Raw genomic sequence first — 17,223 nt, 5'->3', positions numbered from 1 at the left:
TGAACTTACCATCTACTCTCTTCTACATGCTGCAAGATGGAGGTGGCCAGAAGCGTAGTCTTCGACAGGATTAGCTATCCCCCTCTTATTCTGGCATTCTGCAGTTCAGTCCACTGATATGGCCCTTTACACATATACCCATGCATATGTAGTGTAGCTCCTTGCTTGCGAGTACTTTGGATGAGTACTCACGGTTGCTTTTCTCCCTCTTTTCCCCTTTCTATACCTGGTTGTCACAACCAGATGCTGGAGTCCAGGAGCTAGAGATCCCGAGGATGATTCTACGTGGAGTTCGGCTTCGAGGAGTAGTTAGGAGGTCCCAGGCAGGAGGCCTTGCCTTTTCGATCGTTGCTACTTTTGTGCTAGCCTTCTTAAGGCAAACTTGTTTAACTTATGTCTGTACTCAGCTATTGTTGCTTCCGCTGACTCGTCTATGATCGAGCACTTGTATTCGAGCCCTCGAGGCCCCTGGCTTGTATTATGATGCTTGTATGACTTATTTATATTGTAGAGTTGTGTTGTGATATCTTCCCGTGAGTCCCTGATCTTGATCGTACACATTTGCGTGCATGATTAGTGTACGGTCGAATCAGGGGCGTCACAAGTGGCCTTGAATTTTTGGATCAGGTCAACGACCTGGTGGGCCGGCCCGACCCACATCCTGACCCCCACCCCACCTCAAACTGTTAAGTCCCCCATGTTGGGGAACGTAGCGGAAATTCAAAATTTTCTACGCATCACCAAGATCAATCTATGGAGTAATCTAGCAACGAGGGGAAGGGGAGTGCATCTACATACCCTTGTAGATCGCGATGCGGAAGCGTTGCAAGAACGCGGATGAAGTAGTCGTACTCGTAGCGATTCAGATCGCGGTTGATTCCGATCTAAGCACCGAAGAACGGTGCCTCCGCGTTCAACACACGTGCAGCCCGGTGACGTCTCCCACGCCTTGATCCAGCAAGGAGAGAGGGAGAGGTTGGGGAAGACTCCATCCAGCAGCAGCACGACGGCGTGGTGGTGATGGAGGAGCGTGGCAATCCCGCAGGGCTTCGCCAAGCACCGCGGGAGAGGAGGAGGAAGAGGGGTAGGGCTGCGCCAAGAGAGAGAGGTTCTCGTGTGTATGGCAGCCCCAAATACCTCAAGTATGTATAGGGGAAGGGGAGGGGCTGCGCCCCCATCTAGGGTTCCCTCCCCAGGGGTGGCGGCAGCCCCCAAACCCATCTAGGGTGCGGCCAAGGGGAGGAGGGGGGGCGCCACTAGGGTGGGCCTTAAGGCCCATCTGGACCTAGGGTTTGCCCCCTCCCACTCTCCCTGCGCCTTGGGCCTTGGTGGGGGGCGCACTAGCCCACCTGGGGCCGGTCCCCTCCCACACTTGGCCCACGCAGCCTTCTGGGGCTGGTGGCCCCACTTGGTGGACCCCCGGGACCCTCCCGGTGGTCCCGGTACATTACCGATAGCACCCGAAACTTTTCCGGTGACCAAAACAGGACTTCCCATATATAAATCTTTACCTCCGGACCATTCCGGAACTCCTCGTGACGTCCGGGATCTCATCCGGGACTCCGAACAACATTCAGTAACCACGTATATCTATTCCCTATAACCCTAGCGTCATCGAACCTTAAGTGTGTAGACCCTACGGGTTCGGGAACCATGCAGACATGACCGAGACGTTCTCCGGTCAATAACCAACAGCGGGATCTGGATACCCATGTTGGCTCCCACATGTTACACGATGATCTCATCGGATGAACCACGATGTCGGGGATTCAATCAATCCCGTATACAATTCCCTTTGTCTATCGGTATGTTACTTGCCCGAGATTCGATCGTCGGTATCCCGATACCTTGTTCAATCTCGTTACCGGCAAGTCTCTTTACTCGCTCCGTAACTCACATCATCCCATGATCAACTCCTTGGTCACATTGTGCACATTATGATGATGTCCTACCGAGTGGGCCCAGAGATACCTCTCCGTTTACACGGAGTGACAAATCCCAGTCTCGATTCGTGCCAACCCAACAGACACTTTCGGAGATACCTGTAGTGCACCTTTATAGCCACCCAGTTACGTTGTGACGTTTGGTACACCCAAAGCATTCCTACGGTATCCGGGAGTTGCACAATCTCATGGTCTAAGGAAATGATACTTGACATTAGAAAAGCTCTGAGCAAACGAACTACACGATCTTGTGCTAGGCTTAGGATTGGGTCTTGTCCATCACATCATTCTCCTAATGATGTGATCCCGTTATCAACGACATCCAATGTCCATGGTCAGGAAACTGTAACCATCTATTGATCAACGAGCTAGTCAACTAGAGGCTTACTAGGGACATGGTGTTGTCTATGTGTCCACACATGTATCTGAGTTTCCTATCAATACAATTTTAACATGGATAATAAACGATTATCATGAACAAGGAAATATAATAATAACCAATTTATTATTGCCTCTAGGGCATATTTCCAACACCCCACACTACAACTCCCCATCCATCCACTAATGACACTATTGAGAATAACTTTCGCCCCACGCCCTCCTCACATATGGCCCACGTGATGACGGGGTTACCGACATGCTCCGTTGTGGCGCGTTCTCCCTCCCACAACTTCCGTGTCTGTTGCCCCTCCCCAGGCGGCAACACCATCGCCGTCTAGATCTCTTAGGACACATCACCCCCTCCCACATCCGCTCCACTTGTGTCGTCGCCCCTTCAGGCAGAACTCCCGCACCTCCACCCACCCCGAGGAGGAGTACTTCCTCCATGAGCTCGGGGAGGATAGTCGCCTCCCTGGTTCCCTATCCGCGCACTGCAAGGGACTCAGGGAATACAAAGGAAAAAACAACATGACCACTGATGAGTGCGCCCTACGTGTCAGTGAAATTTGAGAACCGAGAGCTAGAGCTTTGGGGGAAAGTTTGATGGGCCAAGAAGTATTAGAGTGACCATCTCAACATCATCGAATCTTTTGTGAACTACACCATCCATACCTTCGCCAAATGGTGCTAGGATTCATCTCTGGGGTCCTCGAAAATGGGAGAGCCCACCCCACCTTAAACTTTTAATGACATCTTGAGCGCAAATCGGCCACCATATCCGCTCGCGGACAGTGGAGAATCAGTCCGCGGACATGGATGCGGAAATCTGTCATCCAAAGCTATCCGCATATTCTCTGCCAGTAAAGTAATTTTGAAATTCAAATCCGTCCGATCAGAAAGCATGCGCCAAAGCTCACAGCAGCGCCGGATCACTTCATCATCCGATCACAACCAAAGAGGCAAGTATGCTTAATTTTTACATGCCCGATAAAAGAAGAATATTAGCCCGCTAGTTCGTGCATTGGATTTTGTGCCCTATAGGACTGGCAATCCGAGCCTCCACACTCAATCTGTCGTCGTCTCGGCCGACTCTGCGCCCTTCTCAGCCGTGTCCGCCCTCTCAAACTCACCCACATGCCGCTGCAACATCTTGAAACAGACCACTGCAACATCTTGAAACAGACCACTTGCACGGTCATCCTTGCGTCCTCATCTCAATCCTCCATCTTCAAGGAGTATCTTCGCGTCCTCCAAAGCGGCTGCGACATCTTCTTCTCCTCGAGCATGGCCTTTTTCTCTTCGAGCATGGTCTTCTCCTCTTTGATCTTGAGTTTCTTCTCGGTCGCTGCCATCAACATGTTAAACTTCTCTGCGTTGCATGCCTCCTTGACGTCCTTCTCCAAGATGTCTTCGAACTTCTCCGTCATCCTGGCCGCCTCACCATCTCGCTTCACCCTCTCCTCCTCCCACTTCTTTCCCCGAAACCCTATTTTAACCTTCTCGGGAGGTTCTTTTGTTGGGTCGGTTGGATCACCGGTTTCTTCCTTGGTGCCACGGGCAACGGTCTTAACAATAGGTTCATTCAACTGCAACCAACAATGCATGACGGTGAAGTTTTTCTTCTCCAACTTCAAGAACACACTACACACACTAGAAGGCTACAAAAAATAATATTGTCAAGAATGCATATCCGGCTACAAGTGATGTGACCTTTGCATAACCAGCATGCTCCCTCGTGGCGCATTCTCCCCTCCCGCAACATCCTTGCTTGTTGCCCCCTCCCCCCGTGGCACCATCGCCGTCTAGATCTCCCGGGGCGCATTACCCCCTCCCACAACCACTCCATGTGTGTCGTCGCCCCTTCATGCAGAACTCATGCACCTCCACCCACCACGAGGAGGAGAGTCGCCTCCTCGATACCCCGTGCATTGCGAGTGACTCAGAGAACACAAAGGAAAAATAAATAAATAAACATGATCTCGCACACTAATGAGTGGGCCTTACCTATCAGTGAAATTTGAGAACCGAGAGCTAGAGCTTGGGGCAAAGTTTGAGGGGCCAAGAAGTATTAGGGTACCCCTCAAAAGCCATTTTAGGCTGGGCTGGTGTACGATGTTTCGAGTCGGTGTAACATTTTCGTAATTTTTTGAGGGATGTTTTTTCATATAGTTTTTTTTCAGGGTTCTCCATATAGTTTTTTTTTAGAATCAGGATTTTTCGATTTTTTTATAGAAACATTAGGATTTTTCATATATTTTTCGAGGGCTATCTGGATTTTTCATATAGTAGTACAAGTTTTTATCTTTTGAGAATCTATACTAGTAGTACTTATGGGCGATCACATTACCCATGCCAAAAGCCCAGTCCATTTCCCAACGACCAACGGCATTCCCCACTCCATTCAACTCCCGTACGTCTCCCGCAAAGGACACCAGCCTCCACCTCATCGATCCCACCCAAAGCGTCACTGCCACATGGCCCACCACACCGCCGGGCCCGCCCGTCATCGACCCACCCCCAGCCTCCCCGCCCCCGCCACCACGCGCCCCATTCCGCCCAGCTCCCACACCGACACGCGGGCCAGCCCTCTCCCTCTCCCTCCCCCTCCCTCCGTCCCGGACCCAGACGCACGCACGCACGCGACCCCTCCCTCCCTACACCCCGACCGACACGCACCGCACCGCACCGGCGAGCTAGGGTTCGTTCGTGCGCTCCGGCGTCCATCTCCGGCGAGCGGGCGGGCGCGCGGGCATGGCGGGGATACGGTGGCCGCCGGAGGACCCGGAGATGTTCCCGACGCGGATGCTCGGGACCGGGGTCTGGGGCGGGCCCCCCGCCGCGGCCGCGGGGGGAGGCCCGCCCGGCGAGATGGCGTCGGACGACGACCGCTCCGTGGCGGCCGACTCCTGGTCCATCAAGAGCGACTACGGCAGCACCCTCGACGACGAGCAGCGCTACGCCGACACCGCCGAGGTGCTCCTCGCCTCCTGCCCCTCCTCGGCCTCCTCCTCCGCGGCCTCCGCCGCCGCGCCCTCCGCCTGCTCCTCCTCCCTCAGCGCCCACCACTCCTCCGACTTCAGGTCAGGCCAGCCCGCCGATCCGCCGCGATCTGGTTCCCTTCCGTCTGTGTGATTTGGGGAGTCCACCGATCCATCGATCGATCTCCCCGCACAATTGCATTCCGCCCCCTCCGGAACTACACAATTTTTTAGTCTGTCTGCTGAGTGGATCGAAATTGACTGTTCCTGATCTTGAGCAGCTTTGACAAGGATGTGCCCGACGTCGTGCCGCCGATGCTGGGCCTGCACAATTACCAGGACGGTGCGTACGCCGAAGACCTGGCTAATTACCATGAACGCAGCCACGCGGATGACTGGTAAGATTTCTACTTACTGCTTTTGCGAGCATAGGGAGAAGGCTCTAAGCTGCCGCGCTGAACTTGTCTAAATGCGCTAAGATTTAGTTAGAGCAACATATTTTCCGCACGACCGGATGTCGAATCTTAATAAATGGAATCATGAGCATTTAGATTGTAGCTTAGTTAGTATCATGACAATACCAGCAAGGAGCGCAATCAACCTGATATTGAATCTTAATTGATGGAATCATGAGCATTTAGGTTTTTAGATTTGCTAGCATCATGGCAAGAGCAGTAGGAGAGCAATCAAGGTACTCTGCTGCCTCTTAATAAATGCAAAGCAAACGCGACACATGCCGCTTAGACTTGCCTTTCTCGTGGGAAAAATATATTTGAACCGGAGCAATGAGATCTGGTATCAGGAATTATGGGCTACTATGGTTATCTATTGGAGTTTGGCTGGTATAAGCTGGTGTATGCTGCCCGTTGGCTAAATGAAAATCACAACTGATCGTGTTATCCTTTTCCTCTGTCTGATAACTATTTTGGACAGCCAGCTGTTTCTCGCCTTTCCCAGACTTGCCTTTCTTGTGGGAAAATATTTGAGAATAAAGCAACGAGGTCTGATATCAGCAAATATGGGCAAGTATTGTTTTCTATCGTAGTTTGGCTGATACAAGCTTGTGTACACTGCCCATTGTCCAATTGAATATCACAACTCATAGCGTGGTCCTTTTTCTCTACCTGTTCACTGTTTTGGACAGACGAGCTGTTTCTTGCAGCTATCTATAGTCGGCGATTCTGTAGAGTTTCTCTTGCTTGAAGATTTCAGAGTGAAATGACTGTCTGTTGCAGGTTTGGCACCGAGGCCATGGATGTCCTTGTAGGCTGGACGAAAAACTTATGCTCCAGCAAGGATTTGCCCGGCTGCAGCGTACTTGACATAGGAACCGGGAGCGGACGACTCTTACAGCAGCTTGCAAAACAAGGGTATGCTGTGGAAACAGGGCACTGACTAATTTGTTGGTTTCCATTTCCCAAACCTAATCTTGACATGAATATTACTGTTGTCAACTTCAATACTCTGGCGATGAATTGCTTTTCATAATGTTTACTAGATCGATTATCTTTTTGGTCCTGGACTTTTATGCCCTAGATAAATAAAGCATACGATTTTAGGAAGATTACACAAAATGGCTCTGTATGTCTTACTGATTGGTGGCCCCAGGATCCACATGTTTGTGAGACATCCCACGGCATTTTATGGATTAGATGGTTGCGGTTAAATTTTATTTCTTCCCATGTTTTTATGAGAATACTGAGATTTGGATGCCTATGTGTCATATGTGATTGTCGCAATTAGTGGCAAGTTGATGGTAGGTGGTCCCTATTTATTTATCTTGTCTATGCATGACATGTTAAAAGATATGGAGTATCATATGATTCTCAATTATCATAATGGAGCTGTCTTTTAAAACAGCATATAATATACCTTGAAATAGTCCTTTGAGGAAGATTATGCTGGCACTGGCAGTCTCCCGTTCCTTTCGAAAGGCGCCTCTATGGCGTTAGTAGGTTTTCGTACATAAGAGAAATTCCTTTATGCATTTAGCCTGTCTCATTGTTAACACCTCTTGGCAGTACTGATGTGTCATGTAAATATACAGGTTTTCTGATCTAACTGGTATTGACTATAGTGAAGCCGCAATTGAGCTTGCTCGAAACCTCGCAATTCGTGATGGATTTGAGCACATTAATTTCCTGGTGAGTGTATGTGTGATGTTGAACATAGTGTCCCCGTACTTGAAAGATGAAGAAAGAACCTTTTCAGATTGATGAACCTTTTTATGTTTGCAGGTTGATGATGTTCTGGAGTCAAAGTTGGAAAGGAGATTTGAACTTGTGATGGATGAAGGAACTCTGGATGCAATTGGGCTCCACCCTGATGGACCTGTAAAGAGGTAAATGCATGTTTTGATGTTCAGATGTACCTTAATCCATATGAGTGATATTATCATAAATCTACATAGCTGTGGTTTAACACTTTGAATTGCCTGACTTTGTTTTGACAAACGGATGGGATCACTTGATTGCTTCCATGTATTAATTTGTTTCCGTTACTGCATTTCAGAATGATGTATTGGCAGTCAGTGGCCAGCTTGGTTTCCCCTGGTGGCATACTGGTCAGTACTTCCATTGCATTTGTTAGCAGTACATTCACAGTAAAATTAACATTTGAGAAAGATGACTAAGCGAAAATCAATGGATTATCCTCTGATACCTGTGCATATGTGTAGGTCATCACATCCTGCAGCAGGACCAAGGATGAGCTAGTGCAGGAGGTGGAGAACTTCAACCAGAGAAAGTTGGGCACCACGCTCTCTGAAGGAGCGTTGGCAAGCGATGTTGTGGTGTTCAAGTACCTCGACCATGTCCAAGCTTACCCAAACGTCGATGGTGTTTGCATTGCCACCGTTGCTTTCCTGCATACATGAAATATATGTATATGTATCCACCCCCCCTCTCTGCCCCTAACTTATCAGACCTGTGAGTAACAATGTACCCCAGGACAGCTGCTCTTCTATGGATGATAATTTACCTCGTCGGATACGTTATTCGCTAGTGTGGTGCTTTGTTATGGCTGGGTATACCGCATTACTGTACTGTGTGAACTTTGAAAGCTTATCAAGCAAATGTTGCAATCAGATGTACAGAAATTTGTATGCTCAGAAAACTGATCAACAGTCCATGCACTTTGCCAGTAAAGACAAATCAAATAACTGTAGATCAATCATGTTAAATACCCTACTGGAAACAACAGATGCAGGATCACAGGTTAAGATACCGGCTTGCACTTGCTTCCATTTGCAAGTAATTTTAGGTAATCTCTTGAACATGGGAGAGCCTGAGAAGCTCACAATTTACATCGTCTGGGTCAGTCTTGTGGTATGTACAGAGCCACTGCATTCTTCTATTTCTTGTGCACACAGAAGCGAGTGGCTTCAGACTATCCTACTACATCAGTATCTTTTCCCCTGTTTCTTGGGATCTTTGCTTCTGTTAACCACACTGACGCCGCGCCGACTTGTATGGTGTCAGTAGACGGGGACAAGGCGTGGTTGGTAGCGAGGCAGCGCAGGATCGGCGCCGGCATCCTCTTCTTCCTCCTCGTCGTCATCGTCCTCGTCCTCGGTGTCCGAGAAGAACATGTAAGTTCCCTGGTTTCCCTGCAGCATCAAGTGATCTAGACCCCAGAGTTACGCATCAGAAAATAGTATACGCAGAACTCTACAGTGTAAGTGAAACTGGTATCAGTGTTCTGCTGCCAACTGTTATCAGGATCACTACGCCTAACCAGGTTCCAAACCCAACAATGGCTGATCATCAGCGATGGAACTACCTGTTGGCGACGACGACGATGGAAGGTTGCCATTGCTCTCACCATCACCAAGATCGGAAACAGAATTCCGGCGGTCCTCAGCACAAGGAGCTGTTTTTTTTCATTCCCCATAAAAATGCAGAACAAGATCAGAGGATTGATTGAATGCAAGAACAAGATCAAATTCACTGAAGAAAATGCTGGTGCTGTGTGATCTGATCAAGGCAATGTTGCTCACATATCTTACCAAAAACAGAGCAAACGAGTACTCCCCGTCGCCTCCGACCATGAGAGGAAGAGTGTGCCGGAGAACCAGGAGGGCCAAGAACTGTTGGATCACAATGGCATAGCTAGCTGTTAATTAGAAAGCCCTTCATTGATCCAAACACAGCCTATTCTGACGAACTCACAATGATGGCGACTGTCCGGCAGCACAGGGCGCTGCTCCTCGTCCTGACTGGAAAGTAGTCGTCGTACTCGTCCATGAAGTCGCGCTCCGAGGGCACCATTGTTATGACCTGCGAGTCGTGGAGATCGTGCCGCGCAACCTCCCAGTTCCCCCTGTGGACACGAGAGACGTTTTACAAAGAGAAATCCCCATGGTTTTGCATCAGGAAAAAGCTTGCAAAATGACTGCCTGCCTGAAGTTCATTGGTATGCTTCCATAGTGGAACAGCTGCTGTGGGGCAGTGTAACCTGGCCTGAATTGCTGTAGAAACAGAGAGCTCATAAGACTAAGGCTACACATGTTTGCCTGTTTTTTCAACCAACAAAACAAAAATAGCAGTACATCGATCAGGTAGATAGGCAATTTTGTTTTTTGTTTTTACCTGCAAGCATATTTCACAGACGGTGTCGCCCTTCTCGTTGCACCAACGCTGGATACATTTTCGGTGGGCGTACTGCAGGAAGGGAGAAGTAATAATAGTTTAGTTTTATTTAATCCACCGGTGTAATCGACCGAAATACCGCGTCTTCTTAGTCGATTCCAAGCATATCTCTATCATGATGATAAATGGATCATTTGACACGAGAGGAATCATCGACAAAAAGGACTAAAGGCCAGAATGTTTCTTAAAAGTCTCTCCTACATTTGACCCTGCGTGGAACATAGTGTAGGTAGTTGTCTCACGCATTGTGTGATGATGAGCTTAGCTCTCTCGCTTGCTTCCAACTTCGGGAATACAAAACGCCTACCTTTTGTTTTGCATTATTATTTACAAAAAAGTTACATTTTTTTTTGTGTTGCACACTATATATACATGTCACAGTCCAAAAAGGAAGGCTAACATTAGGCATTACTACCTTCCAAGCTAGTACAATCTAGGCAAACATAGTGGATTTCATCCTGAAATTGCTGACCCTTTTTCACATAGTACTACTTAACTTAACTAATAGAACCTACTGCATCTAACCCCAACCATAACAAATATCAACACTTTCTTCATGGCAAGTCAAAACCACACTCACTTCTACTTTTCAGCACTACATGTCTATTTATGTCACAATCCAAAGAGGAAGGCCAACATTAGGCATTGCCTTGCAAGCTACTGTACATTGAGGCAAACAAGGTTGATTTCATCATCAAATCTGTCACTGAGCTTTCCTGATACTTTAATTAAACACAACCTACTGCATCTAACCCCAACCAAATATAACAAAATTTTCCTCATGGCAAGTCAAACCTACACTCCACTAGCATAGTACTACTGGAAACCAAACTAGGCACCCAAAATTAAGATCAGAAACACCAATTAGCTACTCCATCTCGTACTAAAAACAGACCAAATTTGCTATTCCATATCAGAAACCTTGTGCAGTTTTTCTGAATCCTTCTTTTTTTGTTTGCCAAAGAAGTTAAATTACTGCAAAATTCCACCAAAAGGGGGGATTTTTTTTAATAATCAGGCGTTCTGAACATTGTTGTGCTTAATTACCTTGAGGCTGCCGCGGCAGGCGCAGGGGGCTTCCATGCCGGCGTCCCAGTCCTCCTCCTGGCAGATCCTGCACTCCACCATCTTGCTCGGGTCGCCGCCAGCGGCGGCGATGTCACAGCAGTAGACGATCGCCGCCGGCGTGTCCTCCGCGTCCGGCTGCTTCCTGCTCCCGACGGCCGCCTCCAGCGTGGACTCCGTGAGCAGGCGGTCCACCAGCAGCGCGAGGTGTTCACCCATCGGCCCTGCAAGCACGCACGCAGAGGCAGGTATAATCATCCATGGCGGCCTGTACACTCTGTCTCTCTCGGGCACGCAGTTGCAGGCTTGCAGGGCAAGGGAATGCAACGCGAATATGCAACTGCCGCTTCTGGTATTTATTCTGTCAGGAAGCCCCGGCGCCGGCGCCAACCGCTGGCATCATCGAGCGTGTTTAAAGAAATTGATAACCGCAAGAAACTGGGAGTTTGATAAAGCCATTTTTTTTCTTCTGTTAATTGGAAGCAGCTGGAATCAGTGGCAGGTAGCATCGGCATCGAGGCCAAGAAGAGGCCAAAATTGTCTGAACTTTTGGACGGTAAACGCAAGGGAAGGCGAGTGTCGTGTCGCGTGCATACGCATAAAACATTCATCGCATCAAAAGCGCTGTAGACAGCTTCAATATTAGTATTATTCTTTGGAGCAGAAAAGAATACACCACCGAGCAAGGGGAGACGAGAGACAATGAATCGAGAGCCAAACCCAAGAAAACTCACTCACCTAGAGAAGAGAAGGGAGAAATCAAGAAGAGATAAACTGAATGGATGAAGAGGCCTCTGAGGTTTCAGTGGTCTGACTGAATATGGGTTATATCAGAAATGAGCAGCAGAACCCAACGAAAATGATCAGTGGAAGAAATGTTTACCTTGCGGAGGTTAGTTATCACCAAGACGGCAGGAGGAGGAAAGCTTTGAAGGTTGGATTTGGGGCGTGGTTAATGGCTAAGGCAAGGGAGGGGGAGGGGTTAAGGTTTGGGAAGCAAGAGATGGAGTGGAGGGGGATGTAAGAAAACAATGGAGGCCAAGCCAAGGGAAACGCCCCAATGGAGAAATACAACCCCTGTCTTCTCCTTCCTTCCTTCCTTCCTTCCTTCCTTCTCCTGGGATTTAAATTAGAAGAGAGGCAACGCCAAGCAGGGCAAGGAGGAGGAAGAGAGGGGAATAAGTAGTATGCATCTGTCAGTGTATCACCTCACCGCTCACAACAACTTCACTGATACTCCTGCTCTTTTGTAATACAACTACTATTTCTTGTCACTTTCCAAAAGCTTTCCACCCTGCTTTCAGGACTCTCCTTTCTTTCTCTCTCTCTCTCTCTCTCTCTCTCTCTCTCTCTCTCTCTTATTATTGTTTTCAACCCTTTTGTATTGGAGTTGAGAACAAACCAGAGCAGTCTAAGTAAGAATGGAGGAGTAAACTCATGACATTACTGCCAAGGTTTCTTCGGATCTTCAGAGTGTGTGTTACTCATGAGTTTAAATACAGTTGCACCTAGTACGTCTTAGTACTGCCCTCTGGCCATGGTGATTTCATTTCACAGCAAGCAATGGCAGTGCCTGGTCCTGTCAATTGTGAACTGTTGTACTGAATTTTCTTTTTACTGACGACACCTGTTGACCAGAGATCGCAAGTCACAACAAGTTTGTTTCCTGTGCAGCTACATGAACACACACCAGTGGTCCGTCTGATGGCCTGCTAATCGTGCCATCCATCCCATCAGTTAATTAGCTTGGAAGAAAGATTCTCTCTACTCGAAGAACGGAGGGGATCGCGGATGGATCCCCTGCCTGTAGTAGTGTAGGTGGCCCACCACTAACCCCCTTACCTAGGACGTAGCCAGGCAGCAGGTTAACTAACGGCCTGCACACGTTTCCCGCCACCAGTACGACCACCCTTCATTTCCCAGCAAATTCTCGTGCTTTCACTTGGTTTCAGTATTAAGACTGCGTTTACTTACTCTAAAGGTTACAACCTCAGATCACACGACATCATTAGCATTAGCATTAGCATTAGTACTCCCTCGGTAAAGAAAGTAAGCTTGTATATGCTTTTGCTCCCATGAAACATATACAATAAGTAGAACATCAGTAGTAGCGCTGGAAAATAACAAGCGTTGATGAGCCCACCCACGCTAGCTATTGTAGTAGCGCGGCCCAAAATACAGCAGTAGCTTAGCAGTAGCGCTCGTTTTGACAACCCACGCTACTACTAAATTTAGTCCCCTCCTAGGACCCAAGTTTAGTCCCACCTCGCTCCGCGAACAGGGTGTTTACCACCTTAAATATGGTGCTTCTCAAACTATCACAACCACTTGGTCTTCATTGTACTCTATATGTAGGATCTGTGGCAATATGAATCTTCACCGGTTTCTAAACCGGTGAAGATTCATACTGACAATTTAGATTCTACACAAAAAGATCATTGATAATCAATGTTTTTTTGATGTTTTTTTACATGCTTAGCCTTAGCAGTAGCGCGGGTCCTCTAAAAAGCGCTACTGCTATTGGGCCCAACTTAGCAGTAGCGTTGGGCTACCTAAATGCGCTACTGCTATGTAGCTTAGCAGTAGCGGTGTTTACCAACCAGCGCTACTACTATGGGCACCTTATCCACCCCGCGTCCTCACTCTCCCCCTCACACTCTCTCACTCGCTTTCTCTGCCACCGCGGGTCGTCGCCGCCGTCGCCCACCGTCACTCCTCTCTCCTCCCTCCGGCGGAGGCTAGGTATCTGCCTCCCTCCTCCTCTCGCCACCCTCCTCTCCCTCCGGTGGCCCTTCTCTCTCCTCCCTGCTCCCGCCGCTGCCCGATGTCCTCCTTCCACCTCCCCCGACCGCCTTGCTCCCTCCTCCCTCCTCCCACTGCCCTCCTCTCTCCTCCCTCCCCCCGCCGCCTGATGCCCTCTTGCTCAATCCTCCCTCCTCCTCCTCCTCCTCCCACCTCTCTCTGTATAAAAATTTAGGTATAGAAATTTTTAGTAAAATAATTTAGTAATAGAAATTTTTAGGTACAGAAATGTATTAGAATGCTATATGAGATTTTTTTAGTAAATGCAGGTTTTTTGAATAGAATAGAAAAAAAACAATAAATGTAGGTCATTTGAATAGAATAGGAAAATTTTAGTAATTTTTCTTCTTTTGAATAGAATAGAAAATTAGTAAATGTAGAATAGAACAGAAAATTAGAAAAAATTCAGTAAAATGTAGGTCTTTTCAATACAATAGATTTTTTTATTTGTTTGATGTCGGTCTTTTGAACCCATTATCTTTAAGTATTATAGGTATAAAATAAAATATGAAAATGCCCAAGTCGATGATTAGAATTAGGTTTTACAAATTTTGTTTTTGTTTTAGACATATGGTTTTCATAATGTTTTTGTTTATATTTTGTTTTTGTAGAAATCAAGGAGCCCCTGCATCATCCCAGCCGCCGTTGTCCCTGTTGGGGAACGCAGTAATTTCAAAAAAATTCTACGCACACGCAAGATCCATCTAGGTGATGCATAGCAACGAGCGGGAGAGTGTGTCCACGTACCCTCTGAAAGATCGAGGATGTCGCCTAGAGGGGGGGGGGGTGAATAGGCGCTTTAAAATAATTACGGTTTAGGCTTGAACAAATGCGGAATAAACCTAGCGGTTAATTTGTCATGCACAAAACCTACAACAACTAGGCTCACCTATGTGCACCAACAACTTGTGCTAAGCAAGATAGACAACTAAGTGATAGCAAGGTATATGACAAGAAACAATATGGCTATCACAAAGTAAAGTGCATAAGTAAAGAGCTCGGGTAAGAGATAACCGAGGCACGCGGAGACGACGATGTATCCCGAAGTTCACACCCTTGCGGATGCTAATCTCCGTTTGGAGCAGCGTGGAGGCACAATGCTCCCCAAGAAGCCACTAGGGCCACCATAATCTCCTCACGCCCTCGCACAATGCAAGATGCCGTGATTCCACTAAGGGACCCATGAGGGCGGTCACCGAACCCGTACAAATGGCAACCCTTGGGGGCGGTCACCGAACCCGTACACTTTGGCAACCCTTGGGGGCGGTCACCGCTACCCGTAAAATTGCTCGGGGCGATCTCCACAACCTAATTGGAGACCCCGACGCTTGCTCGGAGCTTTACACCACAATGATTGAGCTCCGAACACCACAAAGGTTGGGGCTATCTCCCCAACGACACCACGAAGCTTCACCACAATGGAATATGGCTCCAAGGTGACCTCAACCGTCTAGGGCGCCCAAGCACCCAAGAGGAACAAGCTCAAGGTACCAAGCACCCAAGAGTAATAAGCTTCTCAACTTGTAACTTCCACGTATCACTGTGGAGAACTCAAACCGATGCACCAAATGCAATGGCAAGGGCACACGGAGTGCCCGAGTCCTTCTCTCTCAAATCCCACCGAAGCAACTAATGCTAGGGAGGAAAATGAGAGGAAGAACAAGAAGGAGAACACCAAGAACTCCAAGATCTAGATCCAATGGGTTCCCCTCACATAGAGGAGAAAGTGATTGGTGAAAATGTGGATCTAGATCTCCTCTCTCTTTTCCCTCAAAAACTAGCAAGAATCCATGGAGGGATTGAGAGTTAGCAAGCTCGAAGAAGGTCAACAGTGGGGGAAGAACACGAGCTCAAAGGATAAGGTTGAATGGGGAAGAAGACCCCCTTTTATAGGAGCTCCCGAATCCAACCGTTATGTGCTCAGTCCGCGCACGAGCGGTACTACCGCTTAGGGGAGCGATACTACCGCCCGGGCGGTAGAACATAGAGAGCGGAGCAAAACAGAGGGCGAGGCAGAGCCGAATGAGCGGCACTACCGCTGGAGCCAGCGGTACTATCGTTGGCCGCAGCGGTACTGCCGCTTGGCCCAGCGGTACTAGGGGCGGTGGTAGCCGCGGTACTACCGCACACGAGCGGTACTACCGCTCCTACTGCTGCTACTACTGCCGCTGAACCCGACACGAGAAAACCACGTCTCGAGTCGAGGCGGTACCAGCGCGGAACCAGAGCCGTACTACGGCTTATGGCCATAGCCGGTATTACCGCTGTGGGACGGCGGTACTACCGCTTGTGGCGATACACGGTACTGCCGCTCCGGTCCAGCGGTACTACCGCTGGCGCCAACCTTATGCCAAGTCCACGAAAACAAGTACACTCCAAGGAAGACCAGAACTGCCATAACTTCTGCAAATGAGCTCCGAATTGAGCAAACTCAAGCTTGTTGGATAGAGGAAGACGAGTAGCATCAAAACAGCGAAAGAAGAGGCAGGGGAGGTATGCCTAACAAAAAGAGGAGTGAAACCTCCAACAGAGAAGAACCGGCAGAACCTCCAACATCGAAAACATCATAGAAGAAGCATGTGAACTCCATTTTCGATGAACTCGAGCTTGTCATCAAGATGACCAAGAGCTCTAAGATTCACAAAGAGAATCAAACAAGAACCAAGAAATATGATGCAAGGATGCAATGGTTTGAGCTCTCTACGAATGATACGATCAAGCTACTCATCGAGCGCCCCCCTTGATAGTACGACAAACGATCCTATAACCCGGTCTCCCAACTACCACCATGAGACCGGTAAAATAGAAAACCTATCAAGGGCAAACCTTTGCCTTGCACATGATCCACTTGAGCTAGATGATGACGATCTTCTCCTCCTCAAGATGGACCACCTTTCTTGATTGCGTTGGGTCGATGGAGACTAGATGATTGCTCCCTCATACTCCACTATGGGTGAGGCACTCTTCAGCACATCTTCACAAGTCCATTGACACCACAATGGACGGCAAGCTTCAAGCACTTGATCTCTTCATGATGCTCCGCTTGAACTTGCACACCGCAAACTTGATGACGACCACCGCTTGATGTCGTCCTCCATGGGTTGTATAATATCTTCCTCTTGACGCTAGCCCATGGAAACATACCTAACCCCACATAGAACTCTCACGTAGACCATGGGTTAGTACACAAAGCATAAAGGACAATGCTTACCTTACCATGCGATCACGTGATCCCTCTCGGTACATCTTCTACGCTTTGTGTGTTGATCAACTTGATTCACTCTTTGACTTAGTCTTGATCAAGCTTGAATCTTTCCAACTCTCTTCATTTGGATGATGCCTTGAAGGTAAACATGAATGATCACACTCACTTCTTCTTCAAGACATGCTTGCAATAAGCTCAAC

General features: G+C 48.2%; 2 protein-coding genes across 6 annotated transcripts; one reads left to right on the top strand and one right to left on the bottom strand.

Annotated features, from left to right (window-relative positions):
- Positions 1 to 4,891: 4,891 nt before the first annotated feature.
- LOC109769092 (uncharacterized) lies at positions 4,892 to 8,399 on the top strand. Its single transcript, XM_020327826.4, has 7 exons — positions 4,892 to 5,404; positions 5,584 to 5,700; positions 6,538 to 6,672; positions 7,350 to 7,446; positions 7,540 to 7,643; positions 7,814 to 7,865; positions 7,980 to 8,399. Exons 1-7 carry the CDS (start codon positions 5,076 to 5,078, stop codon positions 8,175 to 8,177), a joined length of 1,032 nt encoding a protein of 343 aa, XP_020183415.1. The 5' UTR covers positions 4,892 to 5,075; the 3' UTR covers positions 8,178 to 8,399.
- A 45-nt stretch (positions 8,400 to 8,444) lies between these two features.
- On the bottom strand, positions 8,445 to 12,168 carry LOC109769093 (uncharacterized). Of its 5 annotated transcripts, none has more exons than XM_045234528.2 (8): positions 11,900 to 12,168; positions 10,999 to 11,240; positions 9,892 to 9,963; positions 9,703 to 9,770; positions 9,472 to 9,622; positions 9,309 to 9,389; positions 9,083 to 9,172; positions 8,445 to 8,909 (listed from the first exon to the last, which is right to left on the bottom strand). In XM_045234528.2, exons 2-8 carry the CDS (start codon positions 11,233 to 11,235, stop codon positions 8,778 to 8,780), a joined length of 831 nt encoding a protein of 276 aa, XP_045090463.1. In that variant the 5' UTR covers positions 11,236 to 11,240; positions 11,900 to 12,168; the 3' UTR covers positions 8,445 to 8,777. The 5 variants fall into 5 exon arrangements, with proteins under 5 accessions (XP_045090463.1, XP_020183420.3, XP_073365892.1 ...); XM_020327831.4 differs by lacking the exon at positions 11,900 to 12,168 and adding an exon at positions 11,755 to 11,880 and having other exon boundaries at positions 8,445 to 8,926; XM_073509791.1 differs by lacking the exon at positions 11,900 to 12,168 and adding an exon at positions 11,755 to 11,880.
- Positions 12,169 to 17,223: the final 5,055 nt, after the last annotated feature.

The sequence above is a fragment of the Aegilops tauschii genome, chromosome 3, assembly GCF_002575655.3.
Source record: "Aegilops tauschii subsp. strangulata cultivar AL8/78 chromosome 3, Aet v6.0, whole genome shotgun sequence".
Classification (NCBI taxonomy): Eukaryota; Viridiplantae; Streptophyta; class Magnoliopsida; order Poales; family Poaceae; genus Aegilops; species Aegilops tauschii.
Note: the sequence above shows the minus strand (reverse complement) of the source record. Positions and strands in the feature narration are given on the sequence as shown.